The 17,179-nt window shown below is 32.0% G+C and overlaps 3 protein-coding genes across 4 annotated transcripts in view; 1 reads left to right on the top strand and 2 right to left on the bottom strand.

Annotated features, from left to right (window-relative positions):
• klhl24a (kelch-like family member 24a) overlaps positions 1 to 17,179 on the top strand; it is an 802,375-nt gene that overhangs the window by 591,301 nt on the left and 193,895 nt on the right. The window lies entirely within an intron of this gene.
• capn10 (calpain 10) overlaps positions 1 to 17,179 on the bottom strand; it is a 100,923-nt gene that overhangs the window by 26,217 nt on the left and 57,527 nt on the right. The window lies entirely within an intron of this gene.
• On the bottom strand, positions 7,539 to 12,225 carry ccl20a.4 (chemokine (C-C motif) ligand 20a, duplicate 4). Its single transcript, XM_087241791.1, has 4 exons — positions 12,015 to 12,225; positions 10,157 to 10,265; positions 7,868 to 7,945; positions 7,539 to 7,739 (listed from the first exon to the last, which is right to left on the bottom strand). The coding sequence occupies exons 1-4, from the start codon at positions 12,088 to 12,090 to the stop codon at positions 7,718 to 7,720; spliced, it is 285 nt and encodes a 94-aa protein (XP_087097917.1). The 5' UTR covers positions 12,091 to 12,225; the 3' UTR covers positions 7,539 to 7,717.

Below are 17,179 nucleotides of genomic sequence, written 5' to 3' on the forward strand. Positions count from 1 at the left end.
TTGGAAAAAAGTGCAACATAAAGCAACAAGGGTATCCGAACACAGCCACCTGTAAACAAAAACTTTAAATGTTTGAACAACCTCCGAGTTCTTCTGATTGGTTTGGAAATGTCAACTGAAATATGGCACTACTCACTACTCCCATTCATACTGCATAGAAAGTACTTTTCTAATGGTCGTATAGTAAATTCAGATTCAAAAGTAGTACCTACTGAAGTAGTAGGCACATCCAAACCTTAGACCAAAACTTATCACAGACATCTCACCCAGCAAAAATTCTAGCTCAAGCTAGCATGATCCTCGAGAACCTCGCAGGCATCCATGCCTCTCTATATATTAAAAAGTGAGTTGATAAGTGTACGTGTTGTATATCCAGCAGCTCTTAGCCCATCAGCCATGTGTTATAGATCAACAAACATGATCATTATTAAGATATATACACAACAAATTGCATGTCCTTACACATAATTGGAAATTGAAGTATTAAATATTTCACAATATAATCAATTTGAGCAGAGGATATTGGTCAGGAGTATCGTGCAGAACTTTGAAATGTACAGGCATTGCAAGACATAACAGTTTGATGATATTATTGTTATTTTACCCCTATTTTTGAAGGCCAGCCAATGCCAAACAACTAGCACCAATGAAACCAAACTCTGTAGTTGCCTTGCGTTGGATTGTGTCTGAAACAAAAATCTGCTCATTAACACATCAAACGGATGAAAGCCGACTGAAATGAGAGCTACATTCTGCGCCTGCGAAAGAGGATATGTCTTTCCGCTCCGCAAGGGCTTTATCTGTTTTCTCATTCCACAAAAGGAAATCCAACTTCAGACGTGCACAAAGTGTAAACAAAGCAGCATTTAGTATTATCACAGTAATTGTAACTCACCATGGAAGGATTCACTTGTGCAAATATGTCTGATAATCTAATAATCCATGTTGTTTATCCACATGCCTCTTAGGCTTGAAATGTTTACTTGCTACGTCACTTTATTACATCACACTCGTGGTCTGATTTATTGCTAAATAAAACAGTTAGAGCAGTTTCTTCAGACGACATCGGTTCTACACGCTGCATCGGGCCAATGAGCTCTGTAGTTAATCTGATTAGAGTGGATGTGTAGAAACACCAAACCAACTCATCTGAAAGCTTGATGAGTCCCGACCCTTAAACATTCCACACTAAGATTAAAAAAATTAAAAGCATAACAGGAATCCTTTAACGCAAAGTCCAATACTCTAGTCCGCATTCAGAGTGAAGTCTTTACAAACTAAATCAACGCCAGTTCCCTGCAATTACCTTTTGTTTATGATAATCACTAATGCCTGGTAGTGGTGCACCGGACTTGTTGAGACAAAGAGCACAAAGCAATTTGAAGCTACAATTAATACAGGCTTCTCAAAGTTAAACAACAGAAGACGAGAAAAAAGAATTTTTAAACTCATGAGTACCAATTTATGCTGGCATTCAGAAAACAGGAAGATTTTGGCATGGATTCAATCTTCCTTGTACTGTACTGATGGTTCAGGCTTCTGGTGGTGTAATGGTGTAGAGCAGGGGTCACCAATCCTGGTCCTGGAGGGCCGGTGTCCATACAAGGTTTAGCTCCAACTTGCCTCAACACACCTGCCTGGATGTTTCAAGTATACCTAGTAAGACCTTGATTAGCTTGTTCAGGTGTGTTTGATTAGGGTTGGAGCTAAAATCTGCAGGACACTGGCCCTCCAGGAACAAGTTTGGTGACCACAGGTGTAGAGGAACATTGTACTGTTGCCATCCTGTGCCCCAACTTTCAGCAGAATAACACACCATGCAGAAAGCTCAAATGATCTCACACAAGTTGTTTCATGAACATGAGTTTTAAGCATCTTGCTGAATCAATACCACAAATAATTAAGGTTGTTCTGAAAGTATTAGTACAAGCAAGGCGTATACAGTATATAATAATTGAGTGATGAATGTACTGTTTTCTCTTTCTGAAAGAAACGTTTCAGGATGTTAATAACAGAATATTCTTTAGTGAGAGTTTAGTGTGAGGTCTTCACAGCTTCTGTGCAGGCCCTGGATCTTACGTGGTGGTCATTATTACCCTGTCAGATTTTTTAAGGGGTAAAAACCTGCTTACTAGACAAATGCCTCAGAGATCATTCAGTGCAGAAGATTTCTATGAACTTTATAAAGTTCCTCTTTAATAATAAAAAGGATGTTGGATATTTTTAATGAAAGTGCTGACAACATCTCTCCAGTTTGGATTTGTCATTCTCCAGGTTCAATCTCACCTTTTAAAGATATGTAACATCTGGGGAATGGCCAGTCATATTTTGATTAATGGCCAATATTTCTACTCCCATGTTCCCTTGTTGACATTAAAACAATGACAAAGACAGCTGTTGCAGAACCTTTGCTCACAGATTCACTGTTTCAGAATGTCAATGAACAATAATAGCACGATACACCGGTGGAAATGAAAGTAAGGGTTAAGGCTCATGAAAATAATGACTTTAGCAGTTCTCATGAATCCTGAAAGCCCAGAGTTCAGAATAACAAGTTCATCATCAAGCCTTATCTTCCCACTTTCTGTTATTTTCTACAAGATTTCAAGCTTTATCTTAATTATGGTAACAGTGGAATAATACACAAGTGTGCGTCACTGAAGTTGCATTTATTTTAGTGTGCATTTAAATGTTAAACAAAACTTTAATCATGCACACAATCAAAATGCAATGCAGGCGACTATGGCTCAGTGGTTAGCATTTTCGCCTGACTGCAAGAAGATCCCCGGTTCGAGCCTCGGCTGTGGCATTTGGCGTTTATGTATGAAGTGTGCATTTTCTCCCCATGTTGGCGTGGGTTTTCTCCATGTGCTTCGGTTTCTCCCACAGTCCAAAGACATGCGCTATAGGTAAATTGAGTAAACTAAAATGTCCTTAGTGTATGTGTGTGAATGAGTGTGTATGGATGTTTTCCAGTGCTGGGTTGCAGCTGGAAGGGCATCCGCTGTGTAAAACCATAGACTGTAAAATATATGGACGTAGTGTCCGTGACGTCACCCATAGGTTTCTGAAGAGCGCAAAAGAAGCCACAAGTAGGCGCGGCCAACCGTCGCCATTTTGGTCACGCGTCATCACACCCACAACGGGATACCAAACAAGGGCAAAGAGGCGGAGAGTGAGCGGAGCTACAGACACCTGCTAGCATTTAGCTTGGACCTGGTTCAGACACACTTTACTTTGGGAGAATGCTTAATACTTTATCACCTGTGACTCGTTTGTATTCTGACCACTTGTGCTTGGTTGTATACTATATCAATAAAGTGTTTAGACTTTTAAAAACACTGCTGTAATACATTGAGCCACTAAACATTGTTCTTATGACGTTTTTCAACAGGAGGAAAACGCGAATTACACCCAAACACTTCAGATATAGTCTGTGTTAGTTACTGTAAGACTATTGATAAAATCCAGCATAACACTGTATGACAACGCTTCAGATGACTGTTCTAGAGCCTACAGCTAATCAATCCGTCAGATTCTGGAGTGCATTACAGCTCTAAATATAAATATAAACGATAAATGATCTTAAATAAAACAAATACATGTACAGAGATGGTATATAAGTATATAACTTTACTCACATGGGAAACGGAGGCCACGTGAATGGTTTGTGAGCACAATTAAGTGCCCTCAGCATGCCATGCCATCTAATAATTGTGGGAAACAAGTCCAAAAGGCAGTTGACTGTGTAAAGCCACATAAAACAACACAGAAATACGATAAATATGCCGAGTTCAGTGACTAATCTGCAGGACTCAGCTGAGGAGACGTGACGGCGACCAGCGAGACCTAGCTGTCAATCAAGTGGCCACGCCCTTAATTATGCAAACTTAATATAACTTAATATAAAGGAAACGAATGAGTTATAAAAAAAATCACCCCCTCACAGTTGTCATGAAGGGTAATATTACCTGTATTAACCAAAATCTTTTTTTGTACCAGGCTGTAAACACCTTTTTTTCTGCTGTAAAGTTGCCCATTCTAACAGTGGGCTCAATTGAAATTTGCTCTGTTTTGGAGCCAGGAGCGGCCAGGACTAGCGGAATTTCGGAGGAATTGCAGTTTTAGTTACTTCCGTATTGGCTTCCTGAGGGAGAGCGGGAGGTTGCCGCTTGTGTAAAACATACGCTGGGTAAGTTGGCAGTTCATTCTGCTGTGGTGAACCCTGATGAACAAAGAGGCTAAGCTGAAGGAAAATGAATGAATAATGCAATACAATAAAATATTTTGACTGAATGTTGCCCCAACACATAATTATTTAAATAATGAGATGAGTGAATTTCAATACGTTCATTTGACTGGCTTTAATTTAGAGCTTTTTTGCAGAAATACTTCTACAAATGTTTACAGTCCGTTAAGGACTATTGAAAAGGACCAGGAAATAACACTGATGCTCAAGCATTGTGCTGAAAATGATCTTTGTTTATACAGACTCAGTCTGATTTTACTGTGTGATGTGTACATATATACATGTAAATATACACATTTATTCTATGGTCGGTTACATTTTATTATTCTTATTGGCTGGAGGGTGTGTAAAAACGGCCATTAATCAACATGCATATGGCTGTCCATTCCCAAATGTTACATATCTATGATGTGAGGTGAAATTGAACATGACCTGAAGAGTGACATCCAAACAGGAGAGATGTTGTCAGTAGTTTCATAAAAACATCCAACATTCTTGTTATTATTAAAGAGGAACTCTTGTTCTTCTTTCATAAACAAAGAGCAGTATGTGAACAGTATTACCCTGTCAGATTTATTAAGTAACATAATGACCCCATGCATGATGTGGAGCTTACACAGAAGCTGTGAAGACCTCACACTGAACTCTGAGTAAGAATATTCTGTTATTAACAACCTGACAGAATTCCTTCAGAAAGAGAAACATGCTGGATATTCAAAACACTCTCAGAAATAAAAGGTACACAAGCTGTCACTGGGGTGGTACCTTTTCAAAAAGTACATATTTGTACTTGAAGGGTCCATATTGGTACCTCAAAAGTATATATTATTTAGTACCTACAAAAACAGGAACACTTTTTTACTTTTTAGGTATTAATATGTACCATTGAGGTATTATTATGGACCTTTTAGGTACAAATTTGAACCCTTTGAAAAGGTACCACCCCAGTGACAGCTTGAGTACCTTTATTTATGAGAGTGTACTAATGATGAACACCTTACTTGATTGACCCCAATAAAACCTTCACAACTTCCTCAAACCATTGTGACAATTCAATAAAGATTTAGAGATTTATGTCATATTGACATTATTAGATGACTCAGTACCAGCACGTATAACTCCCCTATTCCTTCTCATCCCAAAATAGAGACAGTTGGATGTTTTAAATATTTAGGAACATTAGTAAATTGACATTTGCTGGAAATGAAGAATGTTTTTTTAAAGCAATGAGGAGATGATATCTTATTAGTAGGCCCACACGGAATCTGCGCGCGTAGAATTCCGCAGATTTTTAGCCCATTATTAATTCTGTTTATTTACTTGAGTAAATGTGTAAATCAAAATTTATTCTGGTTTTATTCAGTAATTTATTACTTTTTATTTAATACATTAAGGCTTTAGTTATGATACTCCGCTAGATACTCCCAAAATAATTCCGCAGAAATCCGCAGATTTTTACCAAAATTCCCCGCAGAAATAGCAAAAAAAAGTCTGCAGATTCCGTCTGGCCCAAGGTTACAACAATTCGGTGTGACTCAAGCTATTCTGGAAATGGTATACAAGAATTCAGTCAGAAGTGTTGTGAGTTTTAACATGATTGTATGGTATGGATTGTTGCCAGTAAAAGAAAAGCAAAAACTTTGTCAAGTATTAAAAATTTCCAGTGCGATTCTGGCAAAAGCACAAAAACAACTAAATTAAATGTATTTAATGAGAACTAAACAGAAAGCACATGTCATTATTGAAGATTGTTCCTATCACTTAAATAAAAACCTTCAGCTTTTGCCATGAAAAAGATGTTTTAGGCAACTTAAAAGTAAAGACAAATTTAAATCTAATGTATTATGTGACAACTGCCATCATAATTTTAAATATTGGATTTAAGTAGGGTTAATCAAGTTTTTAATGTGATTTATGTGATGATATTAAATGTATTTGTGTTGCTTGTTTTTTGTAATAGAAGTGATTTGAATACAGATGTAATTATGTGGTGAAGCCAAAGATAAATTTCCACTTGTGGATAATAGAGGAAGTACAAAACATGGAAGTCATTTAAGTATATTGAATTCATGGTCTCAAGACCCCAATGTCTACGTCTGCATTTGGAACATAATAAAAGTAAATACATTAATACATAAATAAACAGATTAATGCTTAATGACCATAGGGCTTTTTAATTTGAGTGTTGATATGGTGTACAGTATATATATATATATATATATATATATATATATACAGTATATAGCAATATTGCACAAATATTGTTAGCCAATAAAGTTCACCAGACATACTGTAAACACTCTTAGAAACAGAACTACAAATTAAAGAGGGATTTATTGGATTTATTATTACTAAGAATAAATTGTTAGTAAAATAAATGAGTTATAGGACCTGTTTTGGGTGTGTATTGGCTACAGAGAGATGAGCATATACTGCCACCTTCTGTCCACAGTCACAAACTTTTAGATCTGCATTTTAAGGAAATGTTGTCAGTGCTTCCATACCCAGTACCGCTTTAAAATGGTTTTAGACCGCAGTTTGATGAGTAGTAAACATTGGAAATGCTTTAAAGTAAAGGATCTTTATTGGCCTCAGTACTTAAAAAAAGAAAATATGCCCGCATGGAAATGTTTCATTCAACAAAAGGTTGTTTATACAGTAGTTAAAAATGAGTCTTCAGATTGTTTATGTTCTTGACACCATGAAAAAATGGTACTTTAACGAACTTTTAATTGAAAGGTTTACTTAGATACACTGTAAAACCCAAAATGTTAAGGCAATTCAAACCATTTAAAGAAATCGACTGTAACAAACCATTTTAGTTAAAAAAAAAAAAAATCCTAATGAGTACTGTGAACTTAACCCATTTGAGTAAATGAAGCAATTTGAACACAGTAAAACCCAATAAATGAAAAGAACTCAAACCAACTAGTGACTGTAAAACTTAACAAGTAAAGGCAACTCAAACTGTTTGAGGAAACAAATTGCTACAAACCATTTAAGTTAAAAACTAATCCATATGAGTACTGTGAACTTACTTCATTTAAGTTGAAGTAATAAAGTATTTACCTTCAACACTGACTTCAAAACGTTTAAATGAGTAGAATTAACTTTCAGTCAATTTTGAGTTAACTACACTCATTTCATTTGATGAGGATGACTGTTGGGTTTTACAGTGTACAAAAGCAGCTCTTTAATGGGAACTTTAAAAACACCTAATCTTTATTTTGAAAAGCGCAGCATTAATTACTAATTTTGTTGCCAAAACAAAACAAAGAGACACATTATTGCTGTAAAAACAATTTATTTATATAATAATAATGATACAAATGTGCAGAGTTCAAAAATCACGATAAATTTAGGATAAACATTCATTGTTGCTGTCAATACTATCTTAATTTACATTACTATAAAAATCAATTCTAGCCAATCACTGATGGTTTGTTCTGTAAGATTTGACGGTCCACATTAGGCCGACTTATTTTTCATCCTGCAAAATACAAAATGAAACACTTATAAGAGAATTTTCTCAAAAAACATCAAGTCAGTCATATTAAGCTCAATATTGAGGATAGGTGTTATGCACAGGTATGTAAGTGTGTGCACTGCTGAACTCACTGGATGTGGGAAATGGCTTTCTGAACCCACGGGTCATCAGGATTAGCGCAGATTTGTCTGTTCTTTATTGTAGTAAAACTGTAATAAAGAAAGAAAATGTTCTAGTTTATATATTACACATACAAATTGTTCATTGGAACTGCATATAAGAAATCATAATATATGAGATATTGTTTTTGGTAACAGTTCACCTGGAAAATAAAAGAGTGTGCACATTGTGAACACTCATTTATTGAAGGACATAAATTGATTATCACAGCTTTGCACTTATGCTAATTTCATTTATTAAAGTGTGCATGTGTTCTTCTTACTGTGATTTAAGTAGTCTACAAAAAGCATACACTCTAAAAATGCTGGGTTGTTGAAACCCAACATTGGGTCAAATATGGACAACCCCAATCGTTGGCTTCAAAAGTGTAAATTAAATTTAATTGTTAAAATACCAAGTTTACGTTTCCATATATTTGGCCTAAAACTGGGTTACAATAGCCCAGCATTCAGAGTGTACCAAAAGAAATATAGACTATTTCCTGATCCCAAAGAATGATGTCATTCTCATCTCTCACAGCAGTTAAAATCAAACTACTACATGTGTAGCAGTAAGTTTCCCCTTTACATTTTGCATTAACCTTTGCTTTTAAATGTTTTAAGATGACTATCAACATAAACTAAATACCTAAGTTAGATAACAAAAAAATCATGTTTTGACATGACTACCAGGAAATTAACTGATTTTTAATGTTTAATTGCATTAAGCTACTGGGTAATGGACAATGGGTTATTTCAAAGAGTTATTTTTTGTCAATTAATGGGTTTTAAGGATATAAAATGTACAGTACATCGCTAAATTATGTAAATGTTTAGAGTTTGAAAGAGATGGGTCAAGCAGAGAAGCAAACATACAAAAACAACATGTGAATAAATGTTAGTTGTTAGAAGAAGACAATTCATAGAGTATATAAGGGCTGCAAGATATTGGAAAAATCTGACATCGCGCTATTTTACTTTTCTGCGATATATATTGCGATATTATGCATCTAAACAATTTCACTAAATGATTGAATAGCACAATGGAAAGAATTTATAGTCACCTATTATTTTAAGGCTGACTTTATTGGCCAACCATTAACTATGATTTTGCTTCAAGAAACTCCTAATTTGTTCCTTAATAATCGATATTAAGGTAGCTTAGGTATTGGGTTATGTTTTGTAATTGTTAAAATTACGCTGCAAAGTTTTTCATGTGTTAATAATTCAACACCGTTATTCTTTATTAAACTAAAATCTCTCACAGGCCTCAAAAACATGCAAGTGATGCAATTTCACTCCACTGTGTTTAAAATCTGTAATAATTCCACAAAATCTCATGTTCTGAACTGTGACTCTAGCTCAGATATAATCCTAACTCAACATTTCATATCTATATATATTTATTATCTACACTATAAAACCCAAAGAGTAAAGGTAACTCAAATCATTTGAGGAAACCGATTGCAACAAACCATTTAAGTTCAAAAACCAACCCACATGTGTACTGTGAACTTAATCCAATTAAGTACTTAAACTTAAATAAATGAAGAGAACTCAAATCAACTGAGAACTATAAAACCCAATAAGTTAAGGTAACTCAAACCGTTTGAGGAAATCGATTGCTACAAACCAATTGAGTAAAAAAAAACTAATCTTTATGAGTACTGTGAACTTAAATTGAAGTATCTTTAACTATTCTTTCTATCTATCTATCTATCTATCTATCTATCTATCTATCTATCTATCTATCTATCTATCTATCTATCTATCTATCTATCTATCTATCTATCTATCTATCTATCTATCTATCTATCTATCTATCTATCTATCTATCTATCTATCTTATAGATTATTATAGTATATGTATAGCCAAATAAATATAAATATACATATATTATAATAATCTATAATATGAATGTATATGAAATGTAAGTAAATGTATAATAGTCACACAGTGTATAATAGGCACACTCCAACATCTTACATAAACTGTGCTTTTAATTTGTGCTTTTGCTTTGTTTTCTCATGTTTATTGTTAAACCTGCTGTATGTAATTTTTCTGTTGAAAAGCATAACAAACTTGTTTTAAAAGAGGTTTTAGTGAGTTTTCAGCAAATTAGTTTGCGTGAATACGTGCTCTCTTTAACTCATTTTCAATAGTTCTAAAAGCAGTTTCAGTTCCTTTGACTTTCACTGTATTTTTTTGTCCACACAATATAAGTCAAAGGGAAGTGAGTCTATTCCTCTGTTGTTACTCACATGACAGCCTTGATATTGCAGGCCTTAGTGGTATCCTGCAAGGTGTAGTCCATCAGTCGGTTGAGAGGCAGAGAATGTATTGAATACATGGTACAGCACCTCATGGGACCTTAACACACAGCAGAACAGAGTTTGAGTACATCTGAACAACTATCTGAGCAAAAGCTTATTTGTTGAAACAAAGATTCATTCTTCTACAAGTCTTGCATTGTCCTGGTGGTAAACCAGGCAGTGTATACTATGACTATTTTTGGGTTTGTGAGTCATTGTTCCTTTAATTTAAGCCAAACTAAGTCTTTGAATCTCTATAACATACATACAACAAGTAATCATAAATTATAATGAAGCTAAATCATTTCATTCCCCCAAAAATAATAGATAGATAGATTAATTAATTTAATTAATAAACTTTATTTTATATAATTCATTATTTGTTTTTTAAATTACTTTTATTTTAAATAAATTTTAAAATTATTTAATTCTAATTATTTAAATTATTTAATTATTTAAATATTAAACATCATTAAACATCAACCAGACAGTGACTATTTTTGGGTTTGTGAGTCATTGTTCCTCTATTTTAAACCAAACTTTAAATCTAAATAACACATAACATAACATGAATAAAAATAATGCTCAATAATTTTTCCCTAAAAAATAATTAGAGGTAGATAGATAGATGAAGTTATTTATTTAACTTTATTTTGTATAATTAATTAAATTAAATTAATAAAATTTTATATAATTATTTTAATTATTTAATTATAATTATTTAAATTATAATTACTTTATTTAATTATAATTATTTTAATTATTTATTTATTTATAATTGTTTTAATTATAATAACTTTATTTAATTATAATTATTTAAATTATTTAATTATAATTATTTTATTTAATTATAATTATTTTATTTAATTAAAAAAATGTTTAACATTACTTTAAAACAATAACCACACCAGAGATTTGTAAGAACATGCACATAAAAATTAAATGTGCATAAAAATTAAATTTGTGCTTCTCACAGAATTTCCTAAAACCTTTACAGACAATTACAAAGAAACAGCCGACATGTCGAATTAAACAACAATCTTTGAAGAAAAAGTGAAATTGTGGTTTCTCAAACACTCCAAATCATTCTTGTTTGTTAACATCTTCGAAAACTGATTATAATAATCATTTAATAAACCCAATGTGATGCACATTTTACATCATACAAACAAAGAAACAACCAATGTGCACAAACATCTTAGCATACTTTTTTCTATGCTATTGACATCTAGTTGTTTGTACTATTACAGAAATCATTTATATATGACTGATAAACATCCATTGCATATTAAAAATAAAAATTAAGAAATCTATAATAGATTTAGTGTAGCTATAATTAAATCCATATTAGACAATAATAAAAGAATTTGAATGCTTAATTGATAAAACTGTAATAAAAAAAAAAAAACTAACTATATTAAGTATTTTTTTCTTCATTCCACTACACTGAAAAAAAAATTATTCATTGGATTTGCCTAAAAAGTTTTAAGGTATAGTTTGCAAGAAATTCATATGGGCTAAATTTAAACAAACAAATGAAATGTAATAATGTTCAGCTTAATTTGTTCAATAAAATTCAGTAAATCCAATTAATCATTTTTGCGGTGTACATAAATTCCTCATGCTGCTTTGACTAAAGTCATCAAAGGAATTGCAAAATTTCTGATCATCAAGTATGACTTCATTCTACTAGTGATCCAGTTTCTATCCGTTTTCAAAGGCCTGTGGTTACATTTCAAGAGCAGCTTTGTGAACTCAAAGAACAGAGAAAACACTTGAGTGTGAGATAAAAGTCAGGTTTACTTACTGCTTTGACTCAGGTTGACACAGACACACAGCAGCAGAAGCAGCGCAGATGACGTCAGGACCAGTTTGCTCATCATGGGACGGAAATAAGACACTTTCGAGTCCAAAGACTAATAAAATTGATATAAATATTTAACATAAAGTTGCACGAACAGCAGCAGTGTTGAGGATGTTGGAGAAGAGGTTTGCTCAGTCCACCTTATCTGGCATCCCTAAAAATCGACAATTATATAGCAGTTGTGTGGGGAATTTGCGGACCACATGCCACCGTCACTGAACGTGGAAGACGGGGAAAATCACGCGGAAATATTACTAGGTCAAATAGCTTTGTGTAAAATATAAGTGGGATATTCCACATCTTTAATTATCTTACTACTCTTTGAAGATTTCTATGAATTTCCGACAGGATCAATGTAATTTTTTTAATAAATAATTAGTGCCATCAATTAAATTAATGGTTTATACATTAAATATAATCAGCACTCTTAAAAATAAAGGTTTTTTATCATGAAGAATTTTTTATGGAACTTTTACAAAAAAAGCTTCTTTAATGTGGGGAAAAATAAGAATTAAAAAATGTAGTAATAAATCTTTAACAAATATTCACTGATATTCACTAGTAAATCTTCACAGAAAAACTTTGTTTTAAAAAATGTTAATAAATGTTCATTGAAAATAAATGATCAATAAAAGATTTTTTGGGGTACAAAATTTGTATTTTCATGGCATCACAGAAAAAATTATAATATTTTGATACTTAAATATGTAGTTGTTTTAATAAATCTTCACTGAAAAAAAATGAGCTTTTATAAATCTTTACTTAATTTTTTTTAGGTTTAACAAATCTTCACTGAAAAAAGTAAGTTTAATAAATATTGACTGAAAAAAATGTAGTTTTAATAACTCTTCACTGAAAAAAATGGTTTTAATAAATCTCGACTGATTTTTTTTAATATAAATCTGGACTGAAAAATGTATGTATTAATAAATCCTCACTAAAAATGTACCTTTAATAAATCTTCACTGAATAAAATATGGTTATTTTAATACATTTTTAATGAAATATTATTTGGGGAACAAAACTTGTATTTTCATGGCATCACAAAAAAAAATCTGGTACCTTAAAATTTTGAAAAAAAATTTCTTTTGATAAATATTTACTGAAATATGTAATTCTATTAATAAATCTTCACTGAAAAAAAATGTTTAGGTTCAACAAATCTTGACTGAACAAAATGTAGGTTTAACAAATCTACACTGAAAAAATGGTTTTAATAAATCTTAACAGAAAAAATGTGGTTCTTTTAATAACTTGTAAATGAAAGGTTCTTTTAAAAAACAAATTTGTACTTTAATGGCTTCACAGAAAAAAAAATAAACTTTGGAAAAATGTTGCTATTTTGATAAATATACACTGAAAAAATCGTTTTAATAAACCTTTACTGAATTTTTTTTTAAATAACTCTTCATTGAAAAAAAAAATAGTTTTAATAAACTTTTACCATTTTTTAAAAATATTATTATTATTATTATTATTATTATTATTATTATTATTAGAACCTTTATTTTACCAGGAAAAGCACTTTGAGATAATTTTTTTTAATAAATCTTCACTGAATAAATGTAGTTTAAATAAATCTGACTTTATTTTACTTTTTTATAAATTTTGACTAAAAAAAACATGGTTCTTCTAATAACTCGTAATTAAAAGGTTCTTTGGGGAACCAAAACTGTAATTTCATGTCATCACAGATGACAACGTTTTGAAAAAAAAAAAGTGTTCTTTTAATCATTCTTCACTGACAAAAAAAAATGTGGGGGTGGACTGGTGGTGCAGTGAGTAGAACTGTGACCTCACAGCAAAAAGGTTGTGGTTCGAGTGCCAGCTGGGTCAGTTGGCATTTCTGTGTGGAGTTTGCATGTTCTCCTCGTGTTGACGTGGGTTACCTACGGGTGCTCAGTTTTCTCCCACAACTCCAAAGCCATGTGCTATAAGTGAATTGGATAAGCTAAATTATCCATAGTGTTTGTGTGAGAATGAGTGTGTATGGGTACTTTTATGGCAGAGTGTAAATCTGTAAATTCATTGCATCACAGAAAAAAAAGAAACTTTTAGAACTTAAACTGAGATATGAAACTTAATGAGATGTGTTATGCTATCTGCCATAAATTATTTACAAAAGTGATTTTACACTTTATTATTTATTAATAATGGGTATTTATATATCTATTATTTATTAACCTTTGTTAACATTGTTTAACAATAAAAATATAAATCAGCTGTTCATTGTTTCCTCAGGTTAGCTTGGGTAAATAAAATATTGAAAATAATTATCAGAAATAACTGTTTGTTTTTAATAATCCATGACTGTATAATTGGCAATAATTACCTAAGAGCAACAAAGTAAAGTTTTATTGTTGTTAGTTTACGTTAACCAATGTTCAAATATAATGAAACCTTACTGCAAATGTTTACCAAATAAACAAATACAAGTGACAGCGTTAAAAGCAAATGTTTGCATAAAGCTTCAGCTCAGTGTTTCTGTGTGGGTGTGACTTCATCGCATCGGTAGTATTCAGTTCATTCACAATTCATTCAAGACAAAGACATGCAAATATTTTGTGACCATTAAACCTTGCACACAGGAGAGTCACAGATAGCTTCCGTTAATTATTTTCCATCTTCCATCATTTTTGCATTTCTGTTTCCAACAGGAAAAATCCTCAGTTTTTTTAAATCTACCCTTCAGACAAAATCATCACTGACTGAATATACAACAATAAATAATGATATGGCATAATAATAATAATAATTATTATATATATATATATATATATATATATATATATATATATATATATATATATATATATATATATGTATATGTATGTGTGTGTGTGTGTGTGTGTGTGTGTGTGTGTGTGTATATATACATACAGTATATATATATATATATATATATATATACATACAGTATATATATATATATATATATATATATATATATATATATATATATATATATATATATATATATATATATATATATATATATATATATATATATATATATTAGGGATGTAACAGTATCAGAATTTCACGGTTCGGTAATACCTCGGTATGAATGTCACGGTACGGTATTTATTGAATCATTTACAGGAAAAAAAAACTTTTGAAAATACTCCAAAAAAGTGCCAAAAGTGTCAATGACATACAAATTAGCCATCTATCTGTAAGCTTTGAAACACTAACTTCAATTTTAATAACAATAAATTATTAAACCATGTAAAAATATAAAGTTTCAATTTAGTAGTGTTGAAAACTCAACACATTCAACATTTAATCACTCACTCACTTAGATAGAGATGGGTTTAAAGGAAAATTATCATATAAATATAATCTGGAAAAAGCTGGTATCTCTGGGCATTTAAAATGTCCCCTGCAACAGAAAAAAACCCTCTCATTTGGGACTGAGGTTTCTGGGACAAGAGAGATATGACTTGGCCCAGGTTGACAGCAGTGGGTAACGTTGTGCATTGTCTTTCCCCCACTTGAGAAGACAAACCATGAGTGAGATAGAGATCTTTTTGCGGTACAAGTCAATGTCTGCATCAATCTGAACAGTGTGCTGTGTTTCTGCAGTCCCCATGACTGTTATTAGTCGTATTCCCCAACTTGCAGGCACGTGCACACATAGGGCTCAACCTGTGCAGTGCGCATGCCCTTTTTAGTCTTGGATAGAAAATGCCCTTCCAAAACGATCAAAAGTGCCCCCGCGACGCGACACAACCTCCGTCCAATCCAGCCCTTCAGTAGGCGCGCGACAACACCTCTCTTGAATATGCGCGCTCAACCCCCCCTCGGCGCTTTACAATACGCGTGCCACAACACAGCTGATCAGAACGCACCGCTATTCAGCACGCGCGCGGCGACAACACCCGCTTTAGGTTCGATCATTTCCATCTTTTTTTCATCCCCGCTTCTAGCAGCACACTCCATTTCCGCATTACTGGATCTGTAGCGACAGCAGACCGCAAAGGATTATGGCCACGCCTGGGCTGATGGGAAATGTAGTTTCAGCTACGTCCGGTTCGCTTCATTCGCCTGAGCAAATTTTCTCAGAAGACCTATAGTTTTACCGAGTCATGCGACTTCGGTAATATCGAAAAAAATTAATATTGCGGTATGACGGTATTTACAATACCGTTACATCCCTAATATATATATATATATATATATATATATATATATATATATATATATATATATATATATATATATATATATATATATACAGTATATATACACTATATATACTGAAGTCAGAATTTTAAGCCTCATATTTTTGTCAACACTTTTCTAAACATAATAGTTTTAACAACTCATTTCTAATAACTGATTTATTTTATCTTTGCCATGATGAAAGTAAATAATATTTGACTAGATATTTTTTTTAAATACTAGTATTCAGCTTAAAGTGACATTTAAAGGATTAACTAGGTTAATTATGGTACTTATTTAAACCTCAAAAGGGTTTTAAAAAATTAAAAACTGCTTTCATTTTAGCCGAAATAAAACAAACAACGAGTTTCTCCAGAAGGAAAAATGTTATCTGGACTGAAAAATGTATGTATTAATAAATCCTCACTAAAAATGTACCTTTAATAAATCTTCACTGATTATAGGAAATTCCTTGCTATAAATATAAAACTTCCTTCCTTATTTTACTATGAAAATGGACAAAAAATTTAAATTAAGAAGAGACTATAAAGAGACTATTTAGTCCTTATAAATAATTGCAAACAAAACAATACAATATAAAACAATGTTTTAATCACTATATATTCTTAAATAACTTATAAAGGGCCAAAAAGCAAACTTGGTTGAGGACTGTGAGCTGAATTTTTTCCAAACCATATATATATATTAAATTTGTCATGGGCAATATACAAATTTATTTGGTAAAATTTAAAAATGACTAGAAAACGTTGCTTTAAATGAAATTAACTAATGCAGTATCATTTTTAACATTTTATAATGAACTTATTACAGTAAAAATATTAACAATCTCATTTATAAGACAATGGAGTTCAGTGCTGAATACACTTTAAAACCCAACAGTCAACTTTATCTACTGAAATGAGTGTAGTTAACTCAAAATTGAC

Source organism: Danio rerio, chromosome 2, assembly GCF_052040795.2.
Source record: "Danio rerio strain M-AB ecotype USA chromosome 2, GRCz13ab, whole genome shotgun sequence".
In the NCBI taxonomy this organism is placed as follows: domain Eukaryota; kingdom Metazoa; phylum Chordata; class Actinopteri; order Cypriniformes; family Danionidae; genus Danio; species Danio rerio.

Excerpts from the sequence above, each read along its gene's own strand:
- ccl20a.4 (XM_087241791.1), bottom strand. The coding sequence starts at position 12,090 with ATGATGAGCAAACTGGTCCTGACGTCATCTGCGCTGCTTCTGCTGCTG. Across the intron at positions 10,266-12,014 it reads TGTCAACCTGAGTCAAAGCA|GTCCCATGAGGTGCTGTACC; the intron begins GTAAGTAAACCT and ends CTGTGTGTTAAG. Across the intron at positions 7,946-10,156 it reads TGCAATATCAAGGCTGTCAT|TTTTACTACAATAAAGAACA; the intron begins GTGAGTAACAAC and ends TCTTTATTACAG.